This window comes from Mauremys reevesii, linkage group 1, assembly GCF_016161935.1.
Source record: "Mauremys reevesii isolate NIE-2019 linkage group 1, ASM1616193v1, whole genome shotgun sequence".
Taxonomy (NCBI): domain Eukaryota; kingdom Metazoa; phylum Chordata; order Testudines; family Geoemydidae; genus Mauremys; species Mauremys reevesii.
Genome location: NC_052623.1, coordinates 115,031,756 through 115,050,192, shown reverse-complemented (window position 1 = coordinate 115,050,192; position 18,437 = coordinate 115,031,756). Strand labels below are relative to the sequence as shown.

Below are 18,437 nucleotides of genomic sequence, written 5' to 3'. Positions count from 1 at the left end.
TGGGTGCCCTCCCGAGCTGTCCATGCCCCCTCACAGGCGGGGTGCTGCGCTCACCTTGCTAAGGGCCGAGATGGTGGCGGCAGTGACCCGGGGGGCTGGGGTAGGGTCTGCGGCCAGGTAGCGGGGCCCTTCGCCCGGCCCCGGCCCCGCTCGCCAGCTGTTCGGGGCCGCAACACTCTCGCTGTCTCTCGTTCTCTCCCAATCGGGAGCGGCCCGCCCCAGCGGCCCAATGAGCGGCGCGGCCGGGCGCTCCGCGAGCCAATGGGGCGGCGGCTGCGGGGGCGGCGCTGCTCTGCGCGAGCCGAGCCAGCGGCGGCGGCAGCAGCAGCGGGCGGGGGCAGCGCAGTGTGTCCGCCGGAGCCGCACAGCCCGCCCGCCTCCGACCCGGCGCTGCCCGCCTCCCTGTGTCTCCGCGGTGGAGGAGCTTGAGCGCTGCTGGGAGCCAGGCTCGGCGGCACCATGGCGGTGGAGGAAGAGGGGCTCCGGGTTTTCCAGAGCGTCAGGATTAAAATAGGTAAGAGCAGGGGAAGGGAGCGTCCCCGGCCGCCAACAAAGGGCGCGAGGGGGGCTCTTTGCAGCCTTGGCGCGGGCTCGGGGGCCGCGGGGCTGCAGCCTAACTGCAGGTACCTTCTTGCACTGGGAGCTCCAGTGCATCGAGGCTCCTCTGCCCCAGCCCGCCTCCCTCTAAAGCGAGTGCTGAGGAGGCAGCAGCCGCCTAGCTAGGCACTGTGGGGTCCCGTTGCCTTTTACAGCAGCTGCGCTGCCTCATCCCTCCTAGCCGGGACAGCTCTGCGCGTAGAGCGCTCTGCAGCCTGCCCAGCAGCTGCCCTGGCTGCTGCTTGTCCCTTCTGAAGTTTCTTCGCAAAGGCGCCGCCTCAGAGGGGCGATGGATGCTGAGAAGGACACTAGGGGTCTGTCCTGCCTGAAATGGGTTGGGTTGCTCCTTAAAATCGTGCAACAACATCCCGACTAGAAACGGACCAGCTGCAGCAGCATCTTTGTCAGTTACAGTTAGAAACTAAACAAAACCGCCTATCCTTGGACTTGTCTTTCAAACGCGCTCTTCCCCCACCCCTCGCGTGGAAGTGCATTGGACATGCAGAATGCAAATCTCTGGGTTTTTTTAGATTTCTAGTCCCACTAGTATTGGTGACAGATTATGTAATACGATGGATGAACAACCTGGGGCATTATCTGCGTGGGCCCCAGGACTTGATTTTTGCTAAATTACACAGAAGAGGTATGAAGAACGGTTTGAAGACTAATAAAGCCAATCATCATTGGTCCTGCTTTGAGCAGGGGGTTGGACTAGATGACCTCCTGAGGTCCTTTCCAACCCTGATATTCTATGATCAGTTGTGTGCATCGTTTGCTAAAACTGATGTGGAGAAATAGAAGGGCATAAACTGACTAGCAGTAGGTTCAACCTTAATAAGATTTTCATGCATCTAATATTGCTACAGTCTCATGTATTGTGGAAACTAAGCTATTGCCATGGGGCTGTTGCAGAAGGTAGCTCACTTTGTTTTACAGATGCATTGCTATTTTAGCTGCTGAGTGATTTCCAAACCACATTATTAGAAAGTAAGCGACAGATGTCACTGTGTTGTAGATTAAAACTCTCTCTGGTAGTGTTTTGAGTGTGCAGGGCTGTTGGGAAATCCCTTGTTTCCTTAACAGAATAAACCCACTTCATTTTGAAAGGGAACACTTTGTTTTGCTTTTTTTCTCTGCTATTTGGGGCAGTTGGGAGTTTGAAAGGAAGCTAAGGTGCCTAACTCCCACAGAGGGCTAAGAGAGTTAGATGATTAGTTCCTTTTTACGCTTTTGAAAATCACTGTTGACATGTTGATACTCCTAAAAGCAATTTCGTGCCTACCAACTGTAATGCAAGATAAAGTAAAACAAGTTAGAGGGTAAATCTCATTACTCAGGTAACAAAATGGTATTTCAAGGAGATGGCAACATGTTACCTTGCTGTTAGGATCCTTCCCTCATTAATTCAGTTACACAGTAGCTTAAAATACAAAATTTGGCACCACAGAAATAAAATGTTATGGTAACATGAATGAGACTGGCTTTCAAGTTCCCTTGAAGGAGAAAAAAAATCACGTTTAATGTCTTGTTGTGGTAGGTGTATTAAAGGAGGAATTCATGGACTAGCAATATGTTGTAACTAAAGTAGTAGTAGTAACTGAAGAATTTCTATCTACCATTTTGCATGCAAGAAAAACCACTGCAAGTAGTATAGCATTGACTGGTATTCACTGAAGGGAGTAATGTCATGGTGTCATAACTAATTGACTGCCATAATTGAAATATGTCTGAGTGACAGAGAAGATATATTTTAGCAACAACTGCAAAAGGTTTGAGATTAATCTGACCAAAGCATCTGCTAAAGTTAATCCCATTTCAGAATTTAATATCTGAACCCTTATTAGAGTAATTTTTGATGGATACTCAATACTAGAGTAGGTTTCAGAGTGGTAGCCATGTTAGTCTGTATCAGCAAAAACAACGAGGATCCTTGTCTCTAAGGTGCCACAAGGGCTTCTCATTGTTAATACTAGAGTAGTGATTTATGGGCACTTATGTATAGTTAGGTACAGTTTTCTCACTATAGTATGTGTCATTGACACTAGAATGCCTAATCTTTTGTTCCTAACATAAAGATCTTTTATCTGATGTCGTAGGAGTAACTCCAATAGGTCAGGTAGCAGAGCAGATTGGTATGCACATGAGATTTGACTTTTTAATCCAGTAGAGGGCAATGGTAAATTTATACAGGAGCCAATTTGTTCCTTCTGTCATTTAGTAGTAGTAAAGTATTTGAAATTATATTAATCCAACATTCATGGCAAGAGTTCCTGAAGAAATGCTTATATAACAAGTTTTGTTGAAACGTTAAACACTTCTGAGACTTGAGTATGTTCTCACAGAGGTGAAAGTCATGTCAGCAAAACAGAGGTGGCAGGATAGTTGCCATTTCTGAACTGACTGGGAAAAATTGGTATGTTGATGTTGTCTCAGTTCTGTTTAGTAGGTCTTGTGAAGTGGTTGTGACCTTCATAATTTTGCCAAGACGCTTTAGAGTTCTGACTTTCCACCTCAAAGGTGTGGAACAAATGGTCTTTATGTGCACTCAGAAGAAATATTATGTAGTATTTGTATTGCACTCAGTCTTCATGAGCATTTGGAATTTTATTCAGATATCTACAAGCTAGAGGTAGACATGAAAGAGGAAATGAGAGGCAAGGAGCCACAATCCACTTCTATCAGCTTTTAGGAGTGGAAATCTCTTCATGTCTGTCTATCTTGAGGTTTTTGTGCCCATCACTAGTATCCAAGTGGACTTCTGTTTGTCCTTCCCTGGTTGGATTTGTTTACATTTTTTGGCTATATAAAATATAATTCATGGTGGGAAAAACTCTGTCATAATGCTCTAAAAGTGATCAGACTCTGGATCAGTTCTAATCTTCTTTGGAAATTCATTTCTAAGCCAAATTTCTTTGACTAAAATCACTTAATACTTGGTTTTGTGAGCTGTGTTGTCCCAGAGGAGCACTTCTGTCATGTCATGGATGGAGAAATGGCCACATACAGCAGGGTCCTGACCTGTTGAAGACACTGACTGCCTTGAAATAGCAATGGCAGTGGATTGTGAGATGGACTCGAGGTCTTGTGCTTGTGAATCACCATGGGAAGATCTTGTTCGGGAGGAAGAAGTAGCGTTCCCTAGGAAGGTGCAGATGGAAGAAATCATTAGTGGCACAAAATGTCAACTGATTGTCCAGGATTAATGATTGAGTTTAATGAACAGAACCACTTCAAGCCAAGTGGAGTGTGATGTCTTAGTTCTTTCCCTATTTTGAAGAGGATCATGCTAGTCTTGTCTTGATTCAGCTTGAGCCAGTTGCTCTCTCTTTAGGACTTAATCTTGGGTGGACTTTGTGACATTCTTGTGATTGCTTTGTTTGCATCTGTGGAGAATGGCTTTCTTCTGTTTCCATGGCTGGCGTATCATGAGCAGTGGAGCTGATTCGACAGATGATCTCATGTAGATATTGAAGAGGAGATAAAATTAGGTGGATTCCTTTGAGACACTATGGGTTAGGGCTTTTGGGAAAGAGGAGCTGTCACTACACTAACTCTCCTTTTTGTGGTCCTCTCCATTGGAAGAACTCAGTGCCTGTCTGCTTTTGCTCATGGTCCCCCCCCCCCGATTAGAATAAAATCATTATTGCAAAAAAGCAGCATATGGACAGAAATAAAAGGACATTTATTGCCTTTGCTAAATATTTCCCTCCAAGGTCAGATTTTATGTGGCTATTTATTTTTTTACTGAAAATGTATTTTCACATTGTCCATCTTTCTTCATTGAAAATTATTTTTTTACAGGAATCTCTCATACATAAACAAAACAATGTGTCTGGTAAGACTAAACAAATGCTTCCTATAAGATTGCTACTTTGAGGAAGTGTGCAGCTCTGATATTTCCATGAGTCAGGGTTTCAGAACCTGAAAGGAAACAACATAAGACTTGTGGCAGATGATTGGCTGGAAAAACTACAAAGAGAGTGCTTCTGCTTGGCAACATAGTTACTGTTAATAATACTTAGCAATTAAGTAGAGCATATTTATTATCCTTTTCTCTCCTTTGACTCGTGTCATTTTACTACTTAACTATAATTACAGAAATAAAAACAAAGTACATTCAGCATTTCTGCAATGGAAAGCTATAACCTGGGTAGTAGGAAAGAACAAATCCTACACTGCAGGAATAACAGGCCTGTGTTACAATGGAAGTTAGATTACACAATCATAGTGGTCCATTTTGGCCTTAAAATATATGAACTTTGGTTTTAATAAAATACCTTAAATCTTGCACTGTTGTATCCAAGAATGTTAAATTTATACTATCAAGAGAACAGCATAACTTAGTGCTTTTGAGTGAATGTTCAAAAATCATATGTAATAAGAGTTCTCACAGTTGACTGTCCTTTTATCTGTAGGTTCAGATGTTGAGATTAGTCCTACAGTATTTCTAGAAACAGCCCCACAGATATCAATCTCTTGTGGGATTGAACCTTTCATTTGGAAGTCATGAGTGAAATAAGACTGGTTTCAGAACATAACTCACGTGGGTGATTTCATAGTGTAACTTTGGTATAGATGATATATCCAGCTCAGTAGCGAGTTAGAACTGAAACTCAAAAATGTTGTAGTGCTCATACTGTGCCTAACTTTATATTAGCAGTTTTCAGGAATACTGTAATGCACTCTCATATGTAGAAATGGAGAAGGAAAGTAGTGTTTTAGAAGTGATGCATTATGTAGTACTTTGTGTATGAAATGGGTCATTGTGGAAATAGTAAAGTCAACTACATTTGTAAACAGAGTAGTGATACAATGAGTGCAGAAACATTGGATTAAACATTTTCTCAGCAAGTCATTTTTCCTTAATCTATGCTTTAAAAATGATTATTGTGAGAAATACATACATATAAAATATGTCATGGGGTGAGGGAGAAGAATGATTTATTGATCAGCTGTTTCAAAATCAGTAGAGCAGCAAATGATGGAAACTAGGCGAAGCTAATTGCCCGTCCCCAGATGTATTTAAGAAGTCACAAGATCAGAACTACACTAAAATGTTAACAAGTACTACTGATGGTGTGTCGGGGCGGGGGCGGAGTGGTAATTTAAACAGCGTTGCTTGTTGTTTGGTATGTTAGCCATTTATTTAAAGTGTGAGACTGGATAATTTAAGGGGATTCATAGTAGATAGACTTTTTCATCTCTAGCTCACCGATTCAAACCGTGTTCAGCTTGGTAGCAACCACATTTGGTTGCTAACTTGTTATTCAGTGTGCTGTGTGAAAGGAATAGTGGTCAGCCCTCTTCCATGTGAAGAGAGCACTACATACAATAGGCTGTTCTGACAGATCCATAAGAGAGTGCAAGGGTTGAATGGATATGGAGAACAAACTACCACGTGACCCTTAAGGATGGCCTCACCACCTGAGGACCGAAGTAAATTATTAAGGCAACATGGTAAAGACTTTACCCCTGTGGGTTTTTGTCCTTGCTATAAGAATAGCAGAGGATGCTAGTCTTTGGGGCTGTCGGTCTTGTACCTTTCATGATTTCTAAATTAACTTAATCACATTTTGTAAAATTATACAGATCCTGCACATGAGAACAAAACCAAATATGGTTCAGTTTCTGGAGGGTCTGGAGCCAAGGTTACTAGGTCAAAAAAACAGATTAATTCAGGACCGTAGGGACTCTGAACATAACTTCCCAGTTTTTTTCTTTCTGAATTAGCAGCCATGCTATCCTTTGATCCCATGGTCATGGTTAACTAATAGTGATTCTTCTTGAGTCTTCAGAAATATAGTTAGGTGACTTCATCTGGAGGTCAAAGCACCCAGTGTTCTCCGATGGCAAGAGCTCCATTATATGGTGCTTGATATCCTAATCTGTGATTGTTTTCCAGAAAATGCATTTGTCAATTTATCATTGTATTGAAATAACTTTTTAGGATAGCTTTTATTAGTGGGAAAACAAATACTCTGTTACTGGGGTTATAGTCAGTCACAATATTAGCTCCTGTTACTACTTACTGTGTGCCTACAATTGTCTGTTTTTGCATTACTCTGTCTGATACTAATCTCCCTCAAGTTTCATGTGTCAACATGGGGGGCTTCTCTCCTAGCTGCTGCACCAAGATTAATAGACTATTCATCCTGGCCACGTTCCCTCGGAAGTTTACGTTTCCTGTGTGACAACTAAGGATGAACAGTTAAAGACTTGAAATCAGCTGCTGTGTAACATTGTTCTGAGGCTACACAAGAGGATTAAAAATCCTACAGACAGCGCGGGCAGAACATAGTCTCTAGGGCCATATTTGTATTAGATAATTGCTTATATATCATGCTGAGATATAGGACCTATGACAACTGTCTGATTACTGTTCCCAAATGGTTGGTTGGTTACTATTACCAAGTGCAAAAAACCCCAGCAGTAAATGGTGTAACTTTGGTTATAACTTTGTTGTGCTAACAAAATAATTTGCATTTTTGTACTTCACATGTTAAGTGATGTTTGTCATGTAAAAGCAACTTCATAGTTAAGGCTGCAACTATGCCACATTAGAAGAAAAATTCCTTTGATGAAAAGAAATGATTGGATGGGTGTGAGGTAGGTACATTTAATTAACTTTTATGATTCGATGGTGGGATCCTGGGGTTTTTTTTTTCTTCCTCACTCTGGCCCAGCATTGCCCACTTGACTATATAAAAGATGATTCTCTGTTAACTGCCTTTTCCTAATTAGATATTTCATGATGATGATGATGGATAAAGCAATTTGTTGTACACTCCTCCCCATCCCATTCAAATGCCTGAGAGAGAGATCTGGCCAGAAGTCTGAAACAGGGAAATACACAATTCCCCGTTTATTTCCCTGTTTCAGACTTCTGAAACAGGGAAATACACATTTTTTAAGGGGTTTTCAAATATGGTTGGCATTTTACAAGTAGCAGCAAAGTACTTACCACAATAACAAGGAATGGGGAGAGAGCCAAAACTTTTAAAAAAGAATTATTAAAAACTATCACCTTTTGACTTAGTCTTGACCCTAAAGCAAAAATAGAAAGATCTACAATTAAAAAAAAACCCTAAAAATACCCATTGATGTGCTATATTGCTAACAGCAGGATAACAGGCAGATCTCCTAGATGTTACAAATGAAAACAAAATGGCATTATAGAATCCTGAAGGGACCTTAAGACTCTTCTTCTCCCCCTCCCCCAACCCCCACGCCAATTCTCAGGCTAATGAAGGATTGGAGGTCTCACTCTGATCTCATTTACTATTGTAAGTTGGGGATAAACCAGTAGAAGCCAATGGCTAACACTGGTGTGAAATCTGAATGGTCTCTGGTGAATTGATGATTACGGCATTTGATCTCTGGTTTACAGTGATATTCAGACTGACGCTCTTGAGCTGCAAGTGGCTCTTTACTGTGTGTCCTGCGGCTCTTTGCAGCACATGATATTAAACACAGTGATTTAATTATTAACCAATCAGGAGGCTTTTACTATGTTGTTAACTGATTGTAGTTGATATAATAATACTTGGTCAGTTATTTTGCTGTGAGAATGTGTGTGTGTGTATATGTGACTAAATATTTCCCTATCGTATTGTTGAAATATGAAAATATAGTACTACGGTAAATAAAACAATGAATTCACGCTATTGTGGCTCTCTTGGGTAATGTTGATCACTAATTTGGCTCCTGAATCACTGAGGTCTGAGTATCACTGCCTTAAAGGGAAGGAAGATGATTGGTGCTTAATACGGACACCCTTACTCTATCTTCCATTCCATTCCCTCATGGAAAGCTCCCCACGTGCTGTATGACACTCTAGCTGCAACACAGTGATATTTACCAACATGAGGGGAAGTAGCAGAGGTGGTGGAAGTAGAAGTCCTGGAATGAAGGAAGAGGCATGTTGCCCATGCTCAAATTCTAGGAAAGCTCTCTGGGGGGAAAAGGGGAACCAAGATATCAAACACTTACATTGTCCAAAAGAGGTCATAATAGATCACAAGCTAAATATGAGTGAACAGTGTAACACTGTTGCAAAAAAAGCAAACATCATTCTGGGATGTATTAGTAGGAGTGTTGTAAGCAAGACACAAGAAGTAATTCTTCCGCTCCACTCCACACTGATTAGGCTTCAACTGGAGTATTGTGTCCAGTTTTGGGCACCACATTTTAGGAAAGATGTGGACAAATTGGAGAAAGTCCAGAGAAGAACAACAAAAATGATTAAAGATCTACAAAACATGACTTATGAGGGAAGATTGAAAAAATGGGGTTTATTTAATCTGGAGAAGAGAAGACGGAGGGGGGACATAACAGTTTTCAAGTACGTAAAAGGTTGTTACAAGGAGGAGGGAGAAGAATTGTTCTTCTTAACCTCTGAGGATAGGAAAAGAAGCAATGGGCTTAAATTGCAGCAAGGGTGGTTTAGGTTGGACATTGAGGAAAAACTTCCTAACTGTCAGGGTGGTTAAGCACTGGAATAAATTGCTTAGGGGAGGTTGTGGAATTTCTGTCATTGGAGATTTTTAGGAGCAGGTTGGACAAACACCTGTCAGGGATGATCTAGATCAGAGGTTCTCAAACTGTGATCCGCGGACCACCAGTGGTCCGTGAGCTCCATTCAGGTGGTCCGCAGATAGTTCCCTCTAAGGCTCACGCTTAGGTGGCCACACACGAGAATGAAGGGCCACTCACCTAATTAGCGGAGCCACGCCTGCACGGCTCCACTAATTAGGTGCCTGGACCCTGGAGAAGACGCACATGTACAGTGAGGTGGTGGCCTTGGGGGAGTAGGGGGTTGATGGAAGGGGGCGGTGGGATGAGAAAAGGGGGTGGGGGGAATTTGAGATGTGCAGGGCTGCAGTGGCCAGAGAAAGAGGCGACTTTCCAGGGCTGCTGTGGCGGGTAAGAGACCTCCCCCCCACCCCGACTCCTTCCCAGCCCAGCTCAATGGCTGCCGCAGCAGGGGGACCCTCCTCTTTCCCAGCCCCAACTTGGGGGCTGCTGTGGATGGGGAGGCAGGGCACATCCATGGTATTAAAAAAGGTAAGACTATTGATATTAAAATATGAGTTATGTGCTTTTATTTGTATTAAGAATTTTTTAATATAGTGCTTTTATCCAAAGCACTTTACAATAGTTAGCTAATGGTACAAACAACATTTGGAAAGTTCATTAAGTAGTCCCCCAAGACCCTCAGCAATTTTCAAGTGGTCTGAGGGGTGGGGGGCAGAAAGTTTGAGAACCGCTGACCTAGATGATATTTAATCTGGCCATGAGTGCAGGGGACTGGACTAGATGACCTCTCAAGGTCCCTTCCAGCCCTATGATTCTATGATAATGACTTCAGACTCCTAAAGCTCAAATAGCAATACTACAGCATTAAGACATGATAGGGTATGTGTTAGTGGTCTGTTTAATGTTTCAGGGAATTAAGACATTCCAGACATATGTTAATGAATCGCTGTACCATGTGGTATTATGTCTTAATGCTATATTTTAAATCTACTTTCATCCATTTTGTGCTGGTAATCAAGGAGAAGCTTACAGCCGTTTTCAAACTTCATTGCACTGTGATCCCCTTCTGACAACAAAAATTACTACATAATCCTTGTGTAGGTGGGCAAAAACCAAAGCCCTTGGGCTTCAGCCCTGGGTGGCAGGGCTCAGGTTACAGGCCCCCACGCCCGAGGCTGAACCCGAGGGCTTGGTCTTGGGCTTTGGCCTGGGCAATGGGGCTTGGGCCGCAGGCCCTAGGAAGTCTAACACCAGCCCTGACGATCCCATTAAAACAGAGTTGCAACCCACTTTGGGGTCCTGACCCACAGTTTGAGAACTGCTGGCTTAGTATGTGCTTTAGTGATGACAATAGGCTGTATTTTGTGAGACTGAAGTTGATGAGAAACTTGTACATTCTGAATAGTTTTCTTAACTTTTTCTGCTTTGTACTAGCAATTTATGTGATCATAGTGCATTTTAAAAACAACAACTCTGTCATCAGTTCTTTAACAATGTCTTTAATTTAACATTATGTAGTGGAAATAGATTTTAGGCTCCAGTTAGAAGCTTGATTTATTTTCAGCACACACCTAATCCTCTCTCCCCCCCCCCCCAAATAATTTCCCTGAAATTTCATATGCCACATCTTCCAATGGCAGAAGTTTTTTGGGGGATTTTTGGAAAAGCCTAAGACTTCTAAAGTTATGGTGTTCTGGTAATTCCTGAAGTTCCCTGTTGGAAATTTCTGTTTGTGGTTCATCTGATCTTCAAAATGGCTTGGCCTAGGAACTTGAAGTCCTTAAAGTGTTTTTTCCTCAAAGAAAAATGTTGTTTAGTATTTATGCAGTTTTTGGAAGAAGATAGGGTGGTTAGAGGGGATGTTAAAAAGATACTCTACACTAGACTTATCTGACCTCCAACTGTTGGGTGGAGGTTCCAGTTCCTTAAGTGTCTCTTGTTTTCATATCCGGCTAATTAGGCTGAATTTGAGACCCCGTCTGCCACCTTTCTCCCTTTTCTCACCTTTCCCTCCTCTTCCCTCTGTCCACATCAGATTTGGGAAGGTCTCTGCATAGGCCCAGAAGCAGCAGTTTCTTGAAACCCATTTGCTGAGAGGAGGAGAGCTGAGCAGCAGGAGAGGAGAAGAACAGCCAAGGATTGTAGCAAGAGGGAGGAGTCTTTTGGTGGACAGAGGTGAATGAGTGGACTGGGAGGAAGCTACTGTTAAGAATGTTTTCCTGGGCTCGGGGGTGTTACTCATGGATTTAAGCAGTCACTGTGTAGTGAACTACCTGCTTTGCATCAGATATGTAGAGTTTATATGTGACTTCTTTCATACATACTGGAAAGTTAATTGTGGCATTTTCTTAAATATCTGAAGTTTGGCAAAAGTTCTTAGTGGTTTTTTTTTTTTTGTTTTTTTACTTTTGATATTCACTTGAGCTAAACAACTGGGGGGAGAGGGGAATAACTTTGTATTCCAAAAATATCCTATTTATTCCTAGATTAGTCAAAAGTTTTTTGTTTTTTTGTTTTTTATTAAAGGCAGAACAGACAACAACTTCTAAATCTTCTTGCACCAACATCACCTCTTATGAAATATAAGCTGCTTCTGTCATGATTTAGCATGGATTTATTTCCTCCTGAAGTCAAGGCTATACTTGGGCTTCTGTCACTGTACTGATACTCAAGAAGATTTCAAAATCGGTCTGGAAGGACAATTTGCCTTAGAAGGCCTGATAGCATATTTGTGTGTTCCTGTTTCAAAAAGCGAACTTGCAAAATTCAAGGCATTAGGTTATATAAATAGCAGGCAGAGCTTCAGGAACTCATGAAAGAGTACTCTTTCATGAACCTCCTTATGAATACTACACTCAAGTGGGTTATTCTGTCAGTGACAGTTCGTGAGTGACTGGTTTTGTGTATAGTAGCCAGTTGTTACTTCTCAAGCTCTCATTAAACTCAATTTTTCTCCATTAGTCTTTAAAGAAAATAATGGTAACCATCATCTTCAGTATAATTTTGTACTCATATGTTTGTAATTTGCATTTGTAGGAAGTAATTTCAGTTTTAATTTTCCAAATGTAGAAAAGTTGGCAATTTGCAATACTATGTTCTCAAATGGGCTTCTTGCTATGACAATTTATATAACATTTACATACAAAAAACAATATTAAAAATGCTGCTTAGAGTGCAATGTCAAACAGTAGAAAATTAGGAAATGTCAAATTCATGGTTTCTTTTGCAACCTTAATTCTGCCCCTTGTGCGATGACTCTGACTTATGGGTGTTAAAGTAACTCTTTGGCATAGGATGGGAAAGACTGATGTACTGTAATTACATCAGAGTATTTCTGAAAACATTAACATTTACAAGCTACTTATAGCTTATTTTACTTTTAATCAAAAACTCCCAGAAGAAAACTGAGTGGTGGCCTTCACAAGGCTTTAGTTTGATTTCTTGCTTGTATTTCCCAGCTGGTGTTGGAGTACATCTGGAATCTATGAAATTCCTTTCTTTGTTCATCATTTCCTGCTTCATTCAGTGCTGTAGTATGGGGTTCTGAAAGCCTATTTCTCTAGGCTTTAAAGGTGTATTCTTCTAGCATTTACTGACTTTTTAGTGATGGTCAAGTTTTGTGTGTATTTTATGGTATAGTTTGACTGTACTGCTAAACTTCTAAAATGTGCTCTTTGAGTATTCCAGTCAAAGTTGGTCTCCCTGTGTCTCTGGCACTAGTTCAGCCTGCTACAGTGTGTTGAGGAGGAGGGAGGCAGAAAAGGGAAAGAACAGAATCTGCTACACGGCATGAAAGCTGCCTTTTTGAATGTCTCTCTAACCATAGAACAATCACCTGTGTGTGTGTGTGAGACAAAATTCAACCTATTTTGTAGGAAGTATGGAGTGTTACTTACTACTGTTGCTTTTTTGGGTTCTAATTTGGAAAGATTGTAACTGCCATAGAATAACATGAGTACAGCCTTGAACAGTTAATTTTTAAACACTCTTTTTTGAGAGCATGACTGAATGCTTAAGTTGTGTGAGTCTGAGAAATCCAGAAACAATGTTCAGCTTAGAAAAGTGGATGCAAAGGTGTAAATTATATTGTTACAGAACTAACACCCACAAAAGAACCTTGGGACTGCAATTGTTTTGATTGACAGAATGCAGTCTTTATTTTTAGTAATACTTTTAGTTTTTGCTGGCAAAACATCTAATAAAGAACAATATGCCTCTATTATTAATGCTTACATTCTCAGCTTCTGACTCTGAATATTGATGGGTAACGGGATCATACACTGTTTCATAGTGTGGACTACATCTTAATAACAGGTGCCTTGTGAACAGTTCCCTGCCTATTCATTACTGCACAGAGTAGCGCCCCTCCTCTTCCATTTCAAATTGTGTAATATCTCTGTGAGAACTACATCCACTGCTTGCACGGAGAACTCAATATTAGGGAAGTATTAATTTTATTTTTAGCAGTCCCTTTTAACGCAATTTAGCAGATAGAAATGAGGATGGGAGCCAGTACTGCCAGCTCTCCACAGACCACATTTGGAGAACTGCTGTCTCCAGCTGTCTTTAACTTTATATCTCTCTGAATTTTAATGTATCTTAACAGCAATCATATATCACTGGTTACATTAAAAGGCAAATACAGCAGTCACATTATACTTAGTGATAATGTATGCAATCCTTTGAGGTATAGAAAGTATTTTCTCTTGCAACATATGCAAAAGAAGTTCTTTAGCTATGCAATATCAGAATCTTAAAAGTAGGTAAGGGACATTCTTCAGTTATTGGATGGTGGTGGGGGAGCATGGGTAAAGGTTACTGTTGGTACGCTATTCTTTCACTTAAACAACAATAAAAGCCCTGATCAAAATGACACAGGGACAATGATCATGCAAACTGGGTATGGTGTGGAGATGGCACTGGCTTCAGTGATTGTCTATAATCACAAACAGCTCAAAGATGAAAATATATTAATGCTGCTTGACCATCAGTTGATGTGACACAGCTGATCCTGTGGGGAGATTGTGAGAAGAAGCTGACTGCCATGCCAATATGAGGAGGATGGATACATGGCTTTACCATATATGTATATGTGCACTGCTTTCTAGTGGAAAATATTGTCTCTCAACTGTCCAGTGTCTAAGAGTGGAACATTGCATAAAAATATTGCAAAAGATTTTGAGGTTTCAGACCAAGGGGGAGAGGAAGCTGCAGCCCTTCACCCCAAAATAAATAAATAGTCCGGAGCACTCACCTTGGATGTTGGAGACCCAGGTTCAAGTCCCTGTGGTGAGCTCTGTGCTGTATTTCTTTTTTTGGGGAAGAGGGTATTTAGTGAAAGGACTATTGCTGGAGGTGTAACCTGCTTTCTGGAAAGGAAGATGCTGATACTTCGGAGGCTACTCTAGGTCTTCCACATTGATCTAACTTCTAAAACAGCCTTCTATTCAGCTTTACTGTGGGCTCCAGGAACTGATCGGGGTTTATGGACTTAGCCATAGACAGTTGAATCTTATTGCTCTCAGTCTGTACTCTTCAGATAACCCAGATGGGATGGCACAGTCTTATACCATTGCCATCCCATCTGGTATTTAATAATAATTTAATAATAATAGTTTGTAAAATGAACTAAGTGGGCCAAGTCATACTTTTCAGGTGTCACTTTTTTCGATTCATTAATTTGTCTAATTTCAGTGCTAAATGAGTTTTTCCAGATTGAGAAATATGACTGGACATATGACATTAGTCTGCCTAGTGACCCTTTGAATATTTATATTAAGTCTTTCCTCTAATGCTGTGTTATTTATATTCATGATCATTTTCAGCCTATGTTCCTAAGTTTACTGGTAAACCTAGAAATGATATTTAAAAATTATAAATGTGTGTATACACACCTTCTTAACCACCCCCCCCTCCCCATCAAAAAAAAAGACTGTTAAAAGAGCATCATTAAAATTGCAAAGTCAAGCACTCAAAAGCCAGGATGCATTATGATAGTATGGTATTGTGTAATTAAAGACTATTTTTTTTCCAACAGGACCTCTACCTCAATCAGTGCACAGCATGGCAGTGCTCATTTAATTAGCACCTATTCAATACCGTATTTTTTCTCCTCAGTGTTCAATGTGTAACCCCCAGGCCTTATATACTGCACACTGTTCAAACCCTGCTCTGAGCACAGAATTATAACTTTTTTCTGGGGCTTTTCCATGGTGCATATCTCTATGCTATCAAAGTGTTCATAAACACTACTTTATTTTCAGAACATCCCTGTGAGATGAGGGGGTATTAGATCCCCATTGTAAAATGGAGATGAGGCACAGAGATTGATTTTTTTTTTTAAATCCACTAATTTTGTGCCCCTAACTTGATATATGTAGGACCTGATTTATCAGAGTACATAGTACTATATAGCACTTCATATGTTCAAATCACAGCTCCCATTGACTTCAGCTATACCTGTGATTGCTTCGCTCTTCTTCAAATCAGGTCCCAGGGTCTCAAGTCAGGAATTCAGAAAATGAGAAACACATCATTAGTGACTACCTGTGAAAAGTAAAGTGACTTGCCCAGTATCACACAGAACTCTGTACCAGAGGCAGGGATAAAATCCAGTTCTCCAGGACAGCATTCAGCTGCTTTAACCAAGAGACAGTTCTCTTCCTACCATGCCCCCTGCCTCATTCGCTACACACCTTCTCACCTTCACAAAAAATGAGGCAGAGGTCCTCCAGACAAGTCTCCTGTAGTACACAACCCTGATTAATTCCCAAAGCAGGTCTATTCGGTGCCCTAAGTGATGAAGAGAATAAAATAGCATTTGATAATGTCTCCTGGCCCAGTCAGGCCCAGTCTCTCTCTCCTCTCCTCTCCTCCACTTTCCTGGCTTCTTGTCCTCTATTTGGTTCAGGCAGCTTCTTCATCCAACGCTCCTGACCCAGAGCAACCAGGAACTTCAATTGCAAGGAAAGTCCTGCTTACTCCCAGGCTGGGGCAGTGTGGACAAGATCTTTGGGAAATTAAGCTGCAAAGCTCTAACAAGTGTCTGCTGAGTATGTAGAAACTATATTTTATCCCCCAAAGGCTTATAACTTGGCCAGATTTGGGCATATTTTCATGAGGATGCTGAAAGACCGATCTTCAACAAAAAGACCACTCCACCAAATTTCAATTCTCAGCTCTGACTTACCTTTCTATGGAGTGGTCTTGCGTCACTACATGTTGCAACATCCATTCCCTCACTTCTGCAAACTGAGAGTATTTTTGGTACTTTTAGTATTGCAGTAACACCTACAGACCCCAGTTAGAGATCAGGTTTATTGTGTTTGGTGAAGTATGTGCACGTAATAGGTTGGAAAGTAAGACAGGACTGTCTAAGAAGGTAGTGAAGCAGCATTCTAGGTTTCATAAATGTAATAACAATACAGGCTCAGCCAGTCACCTTACCAAAGAGCTCTGGGTCATTTATATTAGAAATGTAACCTTTTGTTTAGCCTTGGTACGTGCAACACTCTTGAAATATTTTCTCCGCGTCTGTCTACATAAGAATGGCCATACTGGGTCAGACCAAAGGTCCATCTAGCCCAGTATCCTGTCTTCTGACAGTGGCCAATGCCAGGTGCCCTAGAGGGAATGAATAGAACAGGTAATCATCAAGTGATCCATTCCCAGCTTCTGGCAAACAGAGGCTAGGGACACCATCCCTGCCCATCCTGGCTAATAGCCACTGATGGACCCATCCTCCATTAATGTTTTTTCTAGTTCTTTTTTGAACCCTGTTATAGTCTTGGCCTTCACAACATCCTCTGGCAAGGAGTTCCACAGGTGCATTGTGTGAAAAAATACTTCCTTTTGTTCATTTTAAATCTGCTGCCTATTAATTTCATTTGGTGGCCCCTAGTTCTTGTGTTAGGAGGAGTAGTAAATAACACTTCCTTATTTACTTTCTCCACATCAGTCATGATTTTATAGACCCCTATCATATCCCCCCCTTAGTTGTCTCTTTTCCAAGCTGAAAAGTCCTAGTCTTTTTAATCTCTCCTTATATGGCAGCCATTCCATACCCCTAATCATTTGTTGCCCTTTTCTGAACCTTTTCCAAGTCCAATATATCTTTTTTGAGATGGGGCAACCACATCCACATGGATTTATATAGAGGCAATGTGATATGTTCTGTCTTATTATCTATCCCTTTCTTAATGATACCCAACATTCTATTTGCTTTTTTGACTGCCGCTGCACATTGAGTGGATGTTTTCAGCAAACTATCCACAACGACTCCCAAGATCTTTCTTGAGTAGTAACAGCTAATTTAGACCCCTTAATTTTATATGTATAGTTGGGGTTATATTTTCCAATGTGCATTACTTTGCATTTATCAACATTGAATTTCATCTAACATTTGCCCAGTCACCCAGTTTTGAGAAATCCTTTTGTAGTTCTTCACAGTCTGCTTGGGACTTAATATCTTGAGTATCTTTGTATCATCTGCAAATTTTGCCACCTCACTGTTTACCACTTTTTCCAGATCATTTATGAATATGTTAAATAGGAGCGGGCCCAGTACAGACTGCTGGGGGACACCACTATTTACCTCTTGCCATTCTGAAAACTGGTCATTTATTCCTACCCTTTGTTTCCTATCTTTTAACCAATTACTGACCCATGAGAGGACACTTCCCTCTTATCGCATGACAGCTTACTTTGCTTAAGAGCCTTTGGTGAGGGACCTTGTCAAAGGCTTTCTGAAAATCTAAATACACTGTATCCACTGGATCCCCCTTGTCCACATGCTTTTTGACTCCCTCAAAGAATTCTAGTAAATTGGTGAGGCATGATTTCCCTTTACAAAAAATATGTTGACTATTCCTCAACAAATTATGTTCATCTATGTGTCTGACAATTTTGTTCTTTACTGTAGTTTCAACCAGTTTGCCCAGTATCGAAGACAGGCTTACCGGCCTGTAATTGCCAGGGTCTCCTCTGGAGCTCTTTGTAAAAATTGGCATCACATTAGCTCAGTGTTTCTCAAACTGGGGTCACTGCTTGTGTAGGGAAAGCCCCTGGTGGGCCAGGCCAATTTGTTTACCTGCCCCATCCGCAGGTCCAGCCCATCATGGCTCCCACTGGCCGTGGTTCGCTGCTCCAGGCCAATGGGAGCCTCTGGAAGCGGCGCGGGCCGAGGACTTACTGGCCGCCGCTTCCAGCAGCCCCCATTGGCCTGCCAGTGGGAGCCGCGATCGGGTGGACCTGCGGATGGGGTAGGTAAACAAACCGGCCTGGCCCACCAGGGGCTTTCCCTACAC

At 41.5% G+C, this 18,437-nt stretch overlaps 1 protein-coding gene across 2 annotated transcripts in view; it reads left to right on the top strand.

Moving 5' to 3' along the window:
* The first annotated feature begins 357 nt into the window (after positions 1–357).
* Positions 358–18,437, top strand: part of RASA3 (RAS p21 protein activator 3) — a 197,384-nt gene continuing 179,304 nt past the window's right edge. For both annotated transcript variants that reach the window (XM_039542281.1, XM_039542294.1), the window contains exon 1: positions 358–514. In XM_039542281.1, coding sequence (XP_039398215.1) covers positions 460–514 — 55 coding nt within the window. In that variant the 5' untranslated portion in view covers positions 358–459. The remainder of the gene's footprint in view (positions 515–18,437) is intronic.